Source organism: Dromiciops gliroides, chromosome X (genome assembly GCF_019393635.1).
Source record: "Dromiciops gliroides isolate mDroGli1 chromosome X, mDroGli1.pri, whole genome shotgun sequence".
Classification (NCBI taxonomy): domain Eukaryota; kingdom Metazoa; phylum Chordata; class Mammalia; order Microbiotheria; family Microbiotheriidae; genus Dromiciops; species Dromiciops gliroides.
The window spans coordinates 79572667-79588975 of NC_057867.1; the positions used below are offsets into that span (position 1 = coordinate 79572667).

The 16309-nt window shown below is 47.9% G+C and overlaps 1 protein-coding gene across 1 annotated transcript in view; it reads left to right on the plus strand.

Annotated features, from left to right (window-relative positions):
* The window catches only part of F8 (coagulation factor VIII), an 88260-nt gene that overhangs the window by 15503 nt on the left and 56448 nt on the right, over positions 1-16309 (plus strand). The window contains exons 3-7 of the mRNA XM_043974747.1: positions 2856-2978; positions 6888-7100; positions 7968-8036; positions 10805-10921; positions 15685-15906. Of these exons, the coding sequence (XP_043830682.1) occupies positions 2856-2978; positions 6888-7100; positions 7968-8036; positions 10805-10921; positions 15685-15906 (744 nt within the window). The remainder of the gene's footprint in view (positions 1-2855; positions 2979-6887; positions 7101-7967; positions 8037-10804; positions 10922-15684; positions 15907-16309) is intronic.

Sequence of the window (16309 nt, forward strand, 5' to 3'; positions counted from 1 at the left end):
TGCTTAAGGACACCGGGGGTGCAAGTAGCAGAGCTGGCTTCCAAGGCTTTGACTAAATCCAGAACTCTTTCCAATATATCCCATAATCACTAGGAGCTGCTGGAGTTTGCCATGAGCAAGCCTTGGAAGGGAACATGTGAAATAGGACAGGAACTTGACCTGTGACTTTATTGGCCAAGGGAATGAGTTCTCAGGTGAGGGAAGTGCCTCTAGCTAGCAGGGTACCTCAGCACCTTCTCTGCAAACTCAAGTTTTAGAAAGTTGACTGAGACAGTGATGAGTGAAATGACCATCTGAGTCCCAGAGCCCAAGAGCCAGTGTGTGTCTCAAGTGTGTGACGTGAGGCCAACCTTTTCTTGTATTTATCCTCTGGATGAACGCCATTTTTTCATTGGTCCCATTTAAATGGCAGCTTCCAGAACTGGACTTGGTATCCCAGAGGTGGTCCGAGCAGCACAAAGGAAAGAGCACTTGCCCTCTCATTTCCCTTGTTCTGGGCAGGTGCCAGCCCAAGATTACACTAGTCGCTTTGTCTGTGGAGCCCCAGGGCCTTGAGCACAAGGTCTGCCTCGCACACAGTAGGAATTTAATAAATGTGTATCCACTTGAGTTGAATCCCAGGCACATTTTTCTAGTGTGTTTAGAATCCCTTGTGAGGCCTTACATTTGTTCCATGTTCTTCCTTCCTACGTGCCCTTCTGGGAGTGGATACATAGGGTTTGCTCTGCTCCTTTATATGGTGCTTTCAGAAAACTCTAAAGGATATGTGTATAGAGAGGCAACCGTTTCAACCTTGCCACAGGCCCAGGGTACGCTTGGGCAGACTCCACATTCATGTCCGAGTATGGGTGCGCCTGCATGGCCTCACACCCTTGATCAAGGCCAGCGGCTGGGGGAGGGTGGGTAGAGAGAACCCAACCTAATTCGTGGACTTGTAGCTTGTCTTCTGCCAGAGGCAATGGCTCAGTCATGTAGGGATGTGATCAGCTAGACAGCACATGGGGACCTTTCCTTCTTAAACCTCTCTCTCTTTCCAGGGGGGATAAGTGGCTGAAATTGTTTTGTGCTGTGACACAAATGATAAAATGGGGACAGAGCAAGTGAGTGAGCAACTCCTGTTTGAGCTCTGCTTTGGCATCAAGGCCCACTTTGAGTTCTGAAGGGATTCCCAGGAAAGGTTCAGCAGCCTTTCTGCGTAGCTGCCCATATTATGGGAGGAACAGCTCCTCTCTGAGCTCAGGTGGTGGGTAACCGCTGCCACAGCCTAGGTGTTATTATTATGCTCAAACAGAGCTTCAGACTTCCAGGAAAAACTGACCCCCAGGAGGATTCTGACAAGCCTTGTTAGAGGCAAAATTCCATCAGCAGGCCAGAGAAAGAATTCTTTGACATATTGCAATTGTGTCCATTCTTAGGCCATAAAAGTTAAACAGATCCACAGACCCACAATCCCACACTTCCTTCATTGTCACCAAAGTTGGACAAATGTAAATGAATCATGATCTCACGCATCCCCTAAAGAAACAAACCCCAACAGGTTACAGATTCAGCTGCATTTAGAGGATTCCGAAGTAAGCTGATTGAGATGGAAGCATACCATTTTCACTGTGGGGGGTGGTTTTTTACTCTAACTGTTTCTTCTTTCACATGACTAATATGGAAATCAGTTTTACATGATTGCATATGTATAACCTATATCACCTTGCTTATTGTCTGGAAAGGGAGAGGAAAGGGAGGGAGGGAGACAATTTGGAACTCAAAATTTTATTTGAAAAATGCATGTTAGGATAAAAATAACATGTTTAAAGCATTACTGATTTTAGATAACGCCTCATGTCGTCCAACTACACTTTTGGTTCATTGTTTGAGAACATGAGTGTGCAATTGGTCACTGTGTGGATCAAACTCTCTGAACCTGCCAGTGTATATGTGACGATTTAAAGAAAAAGAAGACAGCTCAATCTACACTGCTAAAATATTTTAAGTGACAATATGATGTCTTCATTAAATCATCAGCTTAAGTTTATATTTAGGTATAATACTCAGGTTTTTATTTTTTCAGATTTTGCTTTCTAGAAATACTTTGTAATAAAACTGAACCAGAGATTCATTGGTTTTATCCTCCACTGTTACATTGTCAGTAAACTGTTTAAAATTTTGTTTAATGCATATTAGAAGGCAGCTATGTGGCGCAGTGGATAAAGCACTAGCCTTGGATTCAAGAGGACCTGAGTTCAAATCCGGCCTCAAATACTTGACACTTACTACCTGTGTGGCCCTGGGCAAGTCACTTAACTCTCATTGCCCCGCCAAAACAAAAACAAACAAAAACCAAAAAAATGCATGTTAAAAATTGACTTTACATGTAATTGGAAAAATACTATTGAAAAAACCAAATAAGTGGATTGAGAAGGAGGATTTACAGGTCTTCAAGGAATCAGGAAAAGTTGAGATTCTTCCCCCTGCTTCTTAGCTAAGGAATCTTTAGGGCTCTACATAATTCTCACATCCCACAGGGCAGGTTTTGGTCAAGTGAAGTTAATATTAACCACAAGTTGCAGGAAGAACAAAAGAAAATCAACAATCACAAATTCCCATTCCATTACCCATCCCAAGCCTGAGACAAGACTTGTAGCACCACAAGCCGCCATGCTGGCTTAGTGTTCCAACACCTGGAAGCCTAGCAGCTCTGCTTCCTGTGCATTGGGCCTTCATTTCCCAACTTTCTTTGGAAAGTGTCCTTTTTACTCACTCTTTATAATCCCTTGTTTAACCCCCACTACCCCCTAGGGTCACCCCCTTTTTATGACAACTCCATGGGGGGTGAGGTGGGATCTGGCATCTCCCTCTTTCAGGTCTCCTGGGTCCCACCATTCGGGCAGAAGTCAATGACACGATAGTCATCACGCTGAAGAACATGGCTTCCCATCCAGTCAGCCTCCATGCTGTTGGTATATCCTACTGGAAGGCCTCAGAGGGTAAGTGAAGCAGGCTTCTTGCTGCTGCTGGCTGTGCGCTCTCACTGGTTGGGGTGGGGAAACCTTTATGGGGCTCCTGATTGATGAAGGAGCTTTTGTCTTTATCCTCTGCTGTACCTGATGCCTGTGGCAGCACCCACGTAAGTAGGGCTTGGGGATGTGGTCTCTTCCAGAATAGATGGGATCCCCGAAGTGGGCTGAGAAGTGTGCCTCATTGGGCCCTTAGGGATTTCCAAGGGGGCCACAGGTTGGGTCTTAAGTGGGGCTCCCCTCAGGTATATTGGTGAAGTTTTCATGAGGCTGTTATTGCTGAATACAGATGAAGATCATACTGCTGATGTTTGCTCCCAGGGTGACCTTGGGCAAATTACTTCCCAACCTGGGCCTCAGGTTTTTTTTTCTCTGTGAGACAAGAGAGTTGGACAAGAGTGCCTTGGAGAGGGGTCTACTAGTTCCAGACCTCTCTGAAAAATTGAACTTCAAATTATGCTTTCATTTCCGCAAGGAAGATCAAAACACACCCTCAGAAGAAGATACCACAGGCAAAGCTCCCACATCCAAAGCCTCCAAGAAAACTAGGAATCGGTCTCAGGCCATGGAAGGGCTCGAGAAGGATTTTGAAAATCAAGTAAGAGAGGTAGAGGAAAAAGTGGGGAGAGAAGTGAGAGTGAAACGAGACAATCATGAAAAAAGAGTCAACATCCTGGCAAAGGAAGCACACGAAAATGACTGAAGAAGACAATGTCTTCCCTCCTCAAACCCCTTCGTAGAGGACCTCACCTCCTATTTTACTGAGAAAAGCAAAGAAACTTCTGTGAGGTCCATCACCTTTCCTTCTCCATCTCTAAACCCCAATACATTTTTACCCATCTTTTTCATTTATTCCAAGCTCTTACCTCCTCTGGGGGCTTGCCCATTGATGATTCTCTTTGTCATCCTCAACCTCTCCCATGTCTTACAGCTTCTTCCATCAATTCCTACACAGATGCTCAGCATTTCCCTATCCTAAAAACCCTTGCTAGACCCTGTCATCCCTTTGAGTTCTATATCTGTCCTTACTTCACTGCCAAACTCCCAGAGATCTTCACCCTTACTAACTTGTCAATCCCATTAAATTCTGGCTTCTCACTGTGCTGCCTGTACAGGGCCACCTGCTGATCCTACTCTCTACAAGGCCATCAGTGGTCTCGTAACTAGCTGCTCAGTCCCTTAGCCTTTTCTCTGTTCTCTGGATACTTTCTTGTCCCTTAACTTCCACGAAACTCCTCTCTCCTGAATCTTCTCCTGTCTGGCTGGATGCCACATCCATGCCCTAACAGAGGTTGTCCTCCAAGGCTTTCTCCCTTTCTTTCCTCTCCCTCCCTCCCTCCACCTTCCTCTCCTCTCCTTTCCTTCTCATTCTTTCCTTCCTTTCCTTTCCCTTCCCTTCTTTCCCCCTCTACATCAGCTCCCATGGGTTCAATTGTCATCTCTATTCAGATTATTTCCCAAATTATGTGCCCAGCCCTGATCTTTCCATGTATCTCCTTGGATATCCCATAAGTATCTCAGACTCAACACATCCAAAGAAGAGATTATTATATTCACACCGCCTTGAACCTGGCTTTCGCTAATTAGCTGACTGATCCCCATCCTTCCAGTCCCCCAAATTGGCAATCTTAGAATCATCCTGGACACCTTAATTAACTCTCTTCCTTGCCCTATCTACCTTACATATCCAATCAGTTGCTATAGTTTTGTTGATTCAGCCTTTATAATAGCCTGGTATTTATCTCCATTCTCTTCATCCCTAGGTCCTTATCTTAATTTAGGCCTCTCCTGGATAATTGATCACACTAGGGTTCTGCCATTATTTCCCCTTTTTAATCCATAATCCACACAGCTTCTCAGGTATGATGATGTGACTCCCCTGCTCAAGGATGTTTGACTGCTTCCTATTGCCTCTAAAACAAGACACAGACTTTTTAGCCTGGCATTTCAGAGTTATTTGCTATCTCTCACCTCATGTGCTTCATTTCCCAGCCCAATTGGACAACTAGCTGTTCTCTTAACTCACCATTTCATTTTTCACTTCTGTGTATTTCTCCAAACCAGGCCCACCACCTCCACCCTCGCACCCTCTTTCCTCCTGCCAGGTCTGAAGCTCCCCTCATTTCTCATCTATAGTGCTCCAGAGTCTTATCCTAAAATCTTTAACTACCTCCTTGACGCAGCCTTCCCTGACCATTGTATTGTAGCTCTGTAGCTGGAAGGGACTGGGCCAACTGCAGGGCCTAGGGCCCAGGGCCAACTCCTTATTTTCCATATATGGAAACTGTAGCCCTGGCAGGGGCCACAGAGCCAAGAAATGGCAGCGCCAGGGGGAAAGGACTCACTCCCCCTTCACATTTCCTAGAGCCATTTGTCACATAGCATTGATACATGGGGCGAAGCTTTACAAAATGATCCACCTAACAACATGCCGGGGCTATTATTATCATCATCCTTGTTTTCCAGAGAAGGAAACTGAGGCAAGCAGAGGTTAAGTGGCTTGTCTGAAGAAGAATCTGAACTCGGATATTCCTGACTCCAAGGATGTCTCAAGACTTTGCTCCAATTATCCCCTCCTTTTCATTATAATTGTCAGTGGGTGTCAAATTCTATTCTTCCACCATGCCCTCTAAGCAGAATGCAAGGTCCTTAAGGGAGGAACTTGTCATTGTTTTTCCTATCATGGAAATAAATGAATAAAAAGAATCAGATGTGTCTAGAAATGTGAGAAAGAAGGAAGGAGGGCCAAGATCAGCAGAGAGAAGATAGGAGTAGGAGAGGAGAGAAGGGACCAAGCCACAGGAGAGGGAGGACAGAATGGAAGAGGCTTCCACTCAAAAGGGGGGTTTTAGTTGGGAGGTCAGCTGCAGAGTCTAGGGGGGAGAGCATTTCAGGCAGGGGGGAGAGGCAGCCAGAGGGAATGCCCTGAGCCGAGAGATGGAGGGGCTTGTTTGTGGGACAGCCCAGGATGGAAGAGATGGAGAAGAGAAGGGGCTGCATGCAGGAGCGAGGGGAGAAAAGGCAATTAGATGGTGAGCAAGGAGAGAAGGGGGTGAGCGGCAAAGAGGGAGGAGAGAAGGGAATTAACCGCAGGAGAGGGAGGAGAGAAGGGTCTTGAGCTGAAAGAGGACTGGGAGAAGGGAAGGAGCCACATGAGAGGGAGGAAAGGCTCTGGTGCATGCGAAAGAGAAGGGGCTGAGTGGCAGGAGAGGGAGGAGAGGCGGTCATCAGAAAAGGATGAACTGGAGGTGAGGGGAGAGAGGAGGTTAGCCAGGATTTAGGAAGGGGCAAAGTGAACTGGGTGAAACATAGTAGAGGGAGGGGGAGGAGCTGATGATCTGCCGGACCTGCAGGTGATGGAGGAGAGAAGACTTTGAGCCACAGGAGAGGGACAGGTAAGGTGGGTGATGAGCGGCAGGGGAATGAGCTGATAAAGGGAAAAGAGAGGGGGGTGATGTGTAGCAGAAGGAGGTGAGAAGTGACTGGTCAGCCTCCAGGAGAAGAGGAAGGAGAGAAGGATTGTTCTGTGGCCGCAAAGGGTGGAGAGAAGATGATGAGGTGAAGGGGAGAGAGGAGAGATGGAGATGTGATGCAGGATCAGGAAGGCTGAGTTGAAGTAGGGGGATGAGAGAAGGGCCCAGGATGCAGATGTGGGATGAGCTGCAGGGGTGCTAACCTATAGCCAGGAAAAGAAGGTTGGATTGTGGTCAATCAAATGTGAGATCTCAATCATCACTTAGTCTGGTGTTTTCACAACCAGGGCTGGGTTCTAATTCATCACTGTCAGCTTCTTTGCCCATTCTCAGAGCTTCCCTACATTACTGAGAATCTGGCTTCTGCTCGGCCTAAATCTAACCATTCCCCTTCTCTTGGCTGTAGGGGCCAGGTACAATGACCAGACCAATTACATGGAGAAGCAAGACGATAAAGTAGCCCCAGGTGCTAGCTACACGTATGTCTGGAAGGTCCTGAAAGAGAACAGCCCCATGGACCATGACCCCCCATGTCTCACCTACTCCTATCTCTCCTATGTTGACACTGTGAAGGACCTGAACACAGGCTTGATTGGGGCTCTGCTGGTCTGTAAAAAAGGTAAGCGGGAAGGAGGGGAAGGTGGGTGATGCAGATGGATAATGGGCAGGGAAGGCTAGCCCAGGAAAATCATAGAAGATACCTTTACTGAGGGGACCTTAAGTGACATTTAGTCCCCATTCTTCCTTTGACAGAGGAAGACATGAAAGCCCAGAGAGGTTAAGCAGCTTGCCCAGGGTCACCTAGACTCTTCCTCAATGACAGAGCCACTGTCTCACCTCAGATGCTCTGAGTTCCTGTTCCCTGGGTTTGTTCCTAAAAGAATAAGCAGGAGCAGACTGAGACCTCAAGCAGGAGAAGGAGGCATCTTTCCTGTCCCTGTCCTCCCCTCCCCAGCCTTTGCAAACTGGAGAAAAATCCCTTATTGGAGAATGTACTCTGCTACCCCCACTGTTGCTCATGATTCCATGCCCGTGGGTGCCGGTACCACCTTCTTGGGCTTAAGTGCTTGTCAAGAGCCAGAAACGTCCATGACTTGGCCTGCCTGTGGCACCCTTTATTTTCAGCCTAATTGCCATGTCTGGGTTATGTTTAAAATAACGAGAAACGAATGATTGTCCACAGTGTAGGTGCTTCAGTCCCCCTCTCCACTTACCCCATAAGACTACAGAGCAGTAGGAGGCTTCGTAGCTACACTGTCTTTTTAATTTATTATTATTTTTTTTGGTGAGGCAATTGGGGTTAAGTGACTTGCCCAGGGTCACACAGCTAGTAAGTGTTAAGTGTCGGAGGCCAGATTTGAACTCAGGTCTTCCTGAATCCAGGGCTAGTGCTTTATCCACTGCACCATCTAGCTGCCCCTGCTACACTGTCTTTTGATGGAAGACTTTTCTTGCCCCGTTTAAGCTCCCTTCTTCTCTCTTTCAGGAAGTCTGGAAAGAGATGGGACACAACACTTACAAGAGTTTGTGCTGCTCTTTGCTGTTTTTGATGAAGGTGAGCAGACAGCCCTTTGGCAACTGTTGAGAGAGCTTACTCGACCTGAGAATATTGTTCAAGTCTTGCCATTGGAAAACCCCAAAGTGCCCACTGCGGCAGAGAATCTACTAGGGAGTAACGCCCAGGGCTGGAGACATTGGGATCCATCACTCGGAATCATTCTGAGCCAGAAGGGATCCCTGAGCTGTCAGGGTCCTCAGATCCATCCAGCCCAACCCTGGCCTGACCAAGAATCCTCTTTATGCCATCTATGACTGGTGGTCATCCATTTTCTGCCAGAACAGCTTCAGTGCTATGCTAGGGCTTCTCTCTTGAGATAGCCCGTTTGATTCCTGAACAACTAGAGACTTCGAAAAGCTGTGTCAGCCAGGAATCTGTTGTTCCTCTACTTTTGGGCTAGGGTCCAATCCCCTTCTCCTTAGCCAGCTGTTCACTTCTCAAATACATTTTTCTCTTCAGTTGCCCTCGCCTCAGATGGTATGGAAAGAGTAACTTGTGATCCCCAAGGTCTTCAGCAGAAGGCTTTGGGAGTATCTCTTAGGCTCTTGCTGGCAGCACCCATGTGAATCACTCCAAATGGGGAGCAGACGTGATTTGTCTTGGGAGGCTCTCTGCTGCCTCTTAGTTACATATGCTAGGAAGAAAACAGACCTCTCTGTCATCCCTGTCAGATTGACAAATAGCTACTTCTGTGCCCCCAGGAATCATTGCCTCCGACCACCCTCCACTACACTTTTCTTTCTCTCCCACCCCTAAATGAGCTCTTACCCAATGGCTTTGGAACCTGTACTCAACCGGGCCTTGGAGGACCAGCAGCTGCTTCCCCTTCAGAGTACCCAGCATCCTCTTCTTTAGTCAGAGCCTCCCAACTGCTTTTGGGTTCCAAGTGTCTAGCTCTTCTTGTTCTTCCCCTTTCTCCTCTGGGAGATACTTTTCTGCTCCCCAACCTCCTGACAGGAGTCAGGTTTCCTCTTCCCCAACTTGGATCTCCTTTCCCTATTAAGACCCTGATTCTGTTTCTTTCAGGATACTTCATTGTCCCTAAAAACCTGGAGTCTGGAGAAGCATTCTTTGAGTCACTTGTGTCTTATGTTTCTGGAGAGTGGGCAGCCTGCAGATAACAAACTCTGGCAGTGGCCAAAATACAAACAATTCAAATTGAGTGGGGTTGTTAAATTGTTAAAAAAGGCAAGAACTGGTTCTAAGGGACTTAAGAAGGGGGAAAATCTGTCAGCAGCCCATCCTCAGTAATAGAGGGAGTTCCCAAATCCAATGAAGTCATAAGCCCCAGCCTCTTCCTCCAGCAGAATGCCCCAGGTGCCCAACATACTATTTCTACCCTCAGTATTATTAATACCCATGACACTGGGTCCCAAGTCTAAGCTCAAGATTTGTGGGAGGGGAGACAGCCCACTCCAAAGGCTTCTTTCCTTCTCTGATGTAGGCTTCCTAATCCTGTCTTATGTGGGTCCTCTTTGTTGTGTTTTGTTCTGCTGCCTTTTGTTTTTCCAACTCCTTCATTTCTCTGTATTATTTTCAATCATCGTCCCTCCATTCCCCACCCCATGCCTTTGCTCACAGACCCCTGATACCACCTCTCTGACCAGGGGCTCCTATTGCCAGGCCAGAGTTTATAGTGCCGGAAAAACCCCAATCCAAATGGGATTTACCAGAGAGATAATATAAAAAATGGTGTTTAAGCATAGCCATCCATGACAAGTCGGGCCCACTGAAGGATGGGTGTGTTGTCTGAATTGTGGCTGGGCCAGTCAGTAGACAGCACCTCCATGTGGAACCCTGTGGGGACACTCCCATGCCTTGTGGGACTCTTTAAAAGCCACCCAGAGTCTCTGGTCAAGCTTTGGTGGGGAAAGACCTCAGGCTGCCCTGAGTGGAGCCACAGCTGGTTTTTCTTGGGCTTTGCTATGCTTACTGACTCCCAGTGACTCTCTAGCCCAGCGATTCTTCAGCTTTTTCCACTCATGACCCCTTTTTGCTCGAGATATTTTTATGTGACCCTGGGTATATAGATATATAAAATATACCTTAAAATACCTTCTACTGGTACCAAATTGTGCACAACCCTCACATTCAATTACAAGACTCCGTAAGGGGTCTCAAGCCACGGTTTAAGAAGTTTTGCTCTAACCATGGACTCCGAGCTGCAAAGGTCCTCAGAGGGGATTTGGTCCAACCCATACCTGAGTGCAAATGGCCCTCTACAACATCCCTGACAGGTGCTTGTCCACCTGATACTTGAATATTTCCAAGGACAGGAAACTCACTACTTCACAAGGCAGTCCATCCCCCTTTAGTGCAACTCTAATTGTTTGAAATGTGACCTGAAATCTGACTCGTTGGAGCTTCTACTGCTGGACTGCTTTGGAAGGTGGAGGGTTTGCTCTCATTGGAGCACTTTAAGCAAAGGCTGGATCTCTCTATATAATTTTGTGTATGTCCCAAAGAGGGTTCCTGTTCAGGGACAGTTGAGCAGATTGGATGCCCTTCCCCTTGCGGTCTTTTCTAACCCACACAGTAGCTCTCTTACCTCATCCAGGGCTACAGGAAGGGGGAGCCTGTCTGCTGATTGATGTCCCAAGAGGTCCTGAAAAGACTCCGGACTGGACTGGGAGTTGGACTAGGGTTTGTTCCCTCTGATTCAGAATGAAAAGCTTTTGAATTGTGTCTCCAAGGTTAGCTATTGCTGGGAGGAGGGGACAAGGCAACCTACTGACCATCTTCTTTTTGACCCTTTCTATCCCCAGGGAAAAGTTGGCATTCAGAGCCAGATGAGCCCAAGACACAAGCTCGGGTGCACCAGTCCAACAAATTGTACCCCAAAGTGCACACTATAAATGGCTATGTGAATGGGTCTTTGCCAGGTAGGTAAGAGTTTCCCATGAGCCCTCAGTGCTGGCTCTTTAGGACCTTGTGTGAATGGAACCAGAGGAGAAAGAGAGCACTAGCAGCCATAGGGAATCAAGGAAGGCTTTCTATAAGAGCTTGCTGGCATGTGAATTGATTATTTTTTTACATTTAATTTTTATTTAATTTTATTTTTCTCAATTACATGTAAACAAGCATATTTAACATACTTTTTTTTTAAAGTTTCGAGTTCCACATTCTCTTCTTCCCTTCCCTTGCCCCTCCTTGAGAAGGCAAACAATTTGATATCAATTCTGCATGTGCAATCATGCAAAACATCTCCACATTAACCATGTTGCAAAAGAAGACAGAGACCCAAGTCCCCCAAATCATAAAGTTTAAAAGAGTCTGCTTCCATCTGTATCCTGAGTCCATCTGTTGTTTCTCTGGAGCAGGAGAGACAGGAATGGGTTCTTGAAGAAAGCTCAGGCCTGTAACAGGTGCAAGTGAGGAGGGAGTGCCTTCTCGGCTTGTTTGCACTAGCAAAAAGGAAGCACGGCACAGAGATGGGAGATGGGCTGCTGAGTTCGGTCACTGGCAGGTAGACCATGTAAAGTGGGGAATGGCCGGTGATCCAAACTCCCCATTTGACAAATGTCTATGGGACATGCTGTGGGAGACTTGGGGCTTGAGCTCATGAGAAAGACTAGCAATTGTACTTAGGGAGGGACGGAGGGAGAGAAGAAAAGGAGATAGGAGAGGGAGAGGGGAGGAGGAGAGAGAGACCATATAGGCCTGAGAGTTATAGGCATTGACATAATTAAACCAGTGTTTCTAATGAGATCACCAAGAGACAGAGTGTAGAGAAAGAGCAGGACTCAGGACAGAGTCTCAGTGGATATCCTTGTTAGGGAGGGTACAGGAAAAGAAACTGAGTCAGAGAAGGAGGAGGAGAACCAGGACATCTGAGGGATAGAGTATCTGGGACTTCAGAATGGCCACGTGCTACAGAAAATTAAGGAAGATGAGGACCGAGAAAAGGCCAAGAAATTGGTGGTCACTGTTTCAGTGGTAAAGGGTTGAGTGGATGAGCGGAGACAGCTTTTTTGAGGGAGAATTTCACTTGTTGCATCTTCTCTCTTGTGGCAAAATCAGTGGAAAAGTTTATTCAAATTGTGTCGACCTAATGGCAGAAGGGAAAAGGAGGAGAGCTCAGAGGATGGAATGGGGGCAAATGCACAGGGATTTTTGAAAGGCTGGGGGAGAGTTGGCAAAGGCCAAACCTGGGGAGAGAACAAGCAAAGTGCAGCCCTGCTGAGAGGCAGCCAGGGAAGCCTGTGGGGAGTCTTGGCAGCATCCTCAAGTCAGGGGTTTGCATTTAGGGTTACAGAGTACAAAGCTCCCTTGGTGGAGAGTGCTGAGAGAGTGCCCAGGGCCAGGAGACCACAAGGCTGGCTGCCAGTCCCAGGTGTGCTCCCAGTTAGCTCAGTGATAGCTGGCAAGTCTCTGGATGTCTCCGGACCTCCGTTACACCTCCAGCCAATGAGGGAGCTCCACCAGATGACTTGTATACCTTTCACACTTGGATTTCTCAGAGTTGTAGTCTCAAGTCTGCTACTAACTGACCATGGAAAGTCCAACAAGGCCTCTGAGCTTTAGCTGCCAAATTGTCCTGCTCACTTGCTCGCTAGGTGGCCTCAGGCAGGGCAGGCCCTTCCCTTCTCTCAGTCTCTGCTGCCAGACTTAGACAATGGGGATCTTCTGGCAAACCTCAAAGCAAAGGCCCTAACACACGTGAGTGTGCTTTGGGCCTTGGCAGGCGTCCCACAAATGGTACTACCACCCTTCCCAGGGAGGGGTGATCCTGCTGAGTGGAGTCAGCCTCCCCACACTTGGCCACAGCCCAGTGGAGAAAGCCTAGACACCAAGTCAAAGCTCGCCTCAGATACGTACTTGGCCAAGTCACTTAAACTCCCTGACCCTAAATTTCTTCATCAGTAAAATGGGACAGTAATAATGCTGGTTATTATATTACTATATATCATAGAGGAGGCAGCTAGGTGGCTCAATAGATAGTGTACCAGCCTTGGAGTCAAAAAGCCTGGTGTTCAAATCCAGCCTCAGACACTTACTAGCAGTGTGACCCTGGGCAAGTCACTTAACTTTTGTTTGCCTTAATCCACTGGAGAAGGAAAAGGCAAAGCACTCTGGTATCTTTGCCAAGAAAACCCTATGAGGGGCGGCTAGGTGGCGCAGTAGATAGAGCACTGGCCCTGGAGTCAGGAGTACCTGAGTTCAAATCCAGCCTCAGACACTTAACACTTACTAGCTGTGTGACCCTGGGCAAGTCACTTAACCCCAATTGCCTCACTTAAAAAAAAAAAAAGAAGAAAACCCTATGAACAGTAGGGCCCACAGGGTCACAAAGAGTCAGATATGACTGAACCACAACAACAAACTCAAGGTTGTGGTGAGGCACAAGTGAGCCTATATAAAGTGCTCTGCAAACCCACAAGGCCCTAGAGAAATACAAATGGTGATCATCCTAACTCTGTGGTTTGGACTATCTGTGGCCAGCTCCGAGTGTGAGCCTGATCCGGTAGGTCTCTTGTCCCCTCCAGCTCTCTCTTGCTCTGAGGCAAGCTAAGCCTGTGGCTGTGAATACCTGCTACCTTCCTGGCTCAGCCCACTCCTCTTACTGGCTCCCTGGGCTCTTGTGGAGAGTCTTGGAGCTGCTGCCCCAACCAGAGCTAGCCTGGGCTCTCTACTCCTGCCACTGAGGTCCTAAGCCTGCCTGCAACCTGCTTATATTGGCACTCGTCTTTCTTTTTTGTTGTTGTTGTTGTTTGTTTGTTTGTTTTTTTAAACAGGGCAGTGTGTGTGTGTGTGTGTGTGTGTGTGTGTGTGTGGTGGGGCAATGAGGGTTAAGCGACTTGCCCAGGGTCACACAGCTAGTAAGTGTCAAGTGTCTGAATACGGATTTGAACTTAGAGTCCTATTGAATCCAGGGCTGTTGCTTTATGCGCTGTGCCACCTAGCTGCCCCCTGGACTCGCTTTTCTTACCCATCCTCTGCCTGACCTCAGATTCCTCTTCCTCTGTGTGTCCCCTCCAAATTGCCAGGAACTTGTCTTGAGCTTCAACTACTGGTGGGGGAAGGATAATGCTTTGGCAGGTGGGGATGGGCAGGGAAGGGAGATCTTCCTTTCCGTGGCTCAGGAGAGTGAACCAGGAGGGAATGAGGCTTCCCTACTTAGCACAGAGCTCAGTGGGTGTTTATAGTAAATACTTAATCCGTGTTAGGAAGGAAGGAGGGAAAAAGGAAGAAGGGAAAGGAGGAAGGAAGGTCATGAGAGAGGAAGAGAGTGAAGGAAACCAAGGAAAGGATAGATGTTAAAGCTGAATGTGGTCCAGCCTCATTATGGAGCCCTCCTGTGGCCTTCTGTGATACTTACCTTTCGTGGCCCTGCTCCATGGTTCTCACCTCCTGAATTGATCATTTATGAAATTTTGAAATGGGGGAAGACATACCTGGGGCTTTGAATACTCACCAGAAAAGACCACAGCTGGCAGCCACACTGTAATTAGGCACAGAGGTTAAAGGGGAGCCAGAGAGGGGGCGGCTAGGTGGCGCAGTGGATAAAGCACCGGCCCTGGATTCAGGAGTACCTGAGTTCAGATCTGACCTCAGACACTTGATACTTACTGGCTGTGTGACCCCGGGCAAGTCACTTAACCCCCATTGCCCTGCAAAAAAAAAGGGGGGAGCCAGAGGGGGCAGCTAGGTGGCACAGTGGATACAGCACCGGCCCTGGAGTCAGGAGGACCTGAGTTCAAATCCAGCCTCAGACACTTAACACTTACTAGCTGTGTGACCCTGGGCAAGTCACTTAACCCCAATTGCCTCACTAAAAAAAAGGAGGGGGGGAGCCAGAGGCAGAACACGTGGGGACATGGGATACAGGACATGGGACACGGGATAGGATGGGGAAGGCAGGCAGTCTCTGTGGGGAAGAGGATGGGGAAAGGGAGAGGCAGAAAATATCAGTCACCTAATAGTGGATTGGAGTTGGCAGCGTGGACCCAATGGAGGATGGGAGTTTGAAGTCTCCTTTTTATAGGGTTTTTTGGGGAGGGAAACAGACTATCTCTTACCTGTGCCACCTTGGGTTTAGTTTATTATTATTTCAAAGTAGTCAGTAAAACTCTCTCCTGGGCCCTGGCAGCAGCCCACACTAACCCCCAGGAGGTGATTGCTGGTTAATAGATGATGGGAATTGCAAATTAGGCTCCTTTGATCATTGGGACGCCTTGTACATGAGCTCCACGTTCCCTTTTGCAATCTTACTTCCTGCTATTGTCCCCCTTATACTGACTGGGGGGGCGCAGAATTTGGCTGTGAGTTTCTGAAGGTGGGAACCATGTCTAGGCTTCTTTGTGAGCACCTTGCACAGAGATTCAGTGTAGCTTCCTGTTGTGATGGTATCTGACCTAGGCTTAGAAGAGAACTTGGGACAAGGGCACAGGGCCCGGGCCAAGCTGGGATGGGATGGCTGATGAAAGGAAGGGAAGAGAAAGGGGGAGAGGAGGGGGGGTAGGGAAGGGGAGGGCTAGAAGAAGAGTACTCCACTTTGTATATGTCATCTCCTCTGTTCAATGTAAGGTCTTTGAGGTTAAAGACCATTTCACCTTTGGCCTTGGAGCCCCATTGCCTGCCACAGAGGACGGGTTTCCAAAATGCTTGTTGATTCATTGCTGATTGATCCCTCCATCCTTTGCAGATCTGCTAGTGTGTCACAGGAAGTTGGTCCATTGGCATGTGATTGGGATGGGCACTGCTCCCGAAGTCCACTCGATTTTTCTGGAAAGCCACACATTCCTTGTGAGAAATCACCGCCTTACCTCTCTGGAGATCTCTCCAGCCACCTTTCTCACCGCCCAGACACTGCCTATGGACACTGGTCACTTCCTGATGTTTTGTCAGATCTCATCTCACCAACATGGTAACATCTTAGGGGTCCCTGGGGAGATCTGGAAACAGAATGGTTACTGCCTCGCTCTTTGTACAATAGGAGAGTCACTGAGTAGTGTGTGTGTGTGTTGGGGGGGGCGGGGTAGGTCACAGCTTGTTACAGTGGGAAGGGGCCTTAGCCCCTTTCTAATCCAGCCCAACCCCTACCATGACAGCTTGGCAAGTAGTTATCCAGTCTCTGCTTGCCATCCCCAATGATGAGGAATATTCCCATTCTCACACACTGACCACATTTGGTCACTGAGTGTTAGTTTCTTTCCTTTTGCTAATCCTAAAGAATCTCTTCACACCTTGCATTCTTGGTTCTGTCCTCTGGGACCAAAAAGAACAAGTCTGGTGGTCCTCTTTTCCATGACAGCCCGGCTTCGGATGCT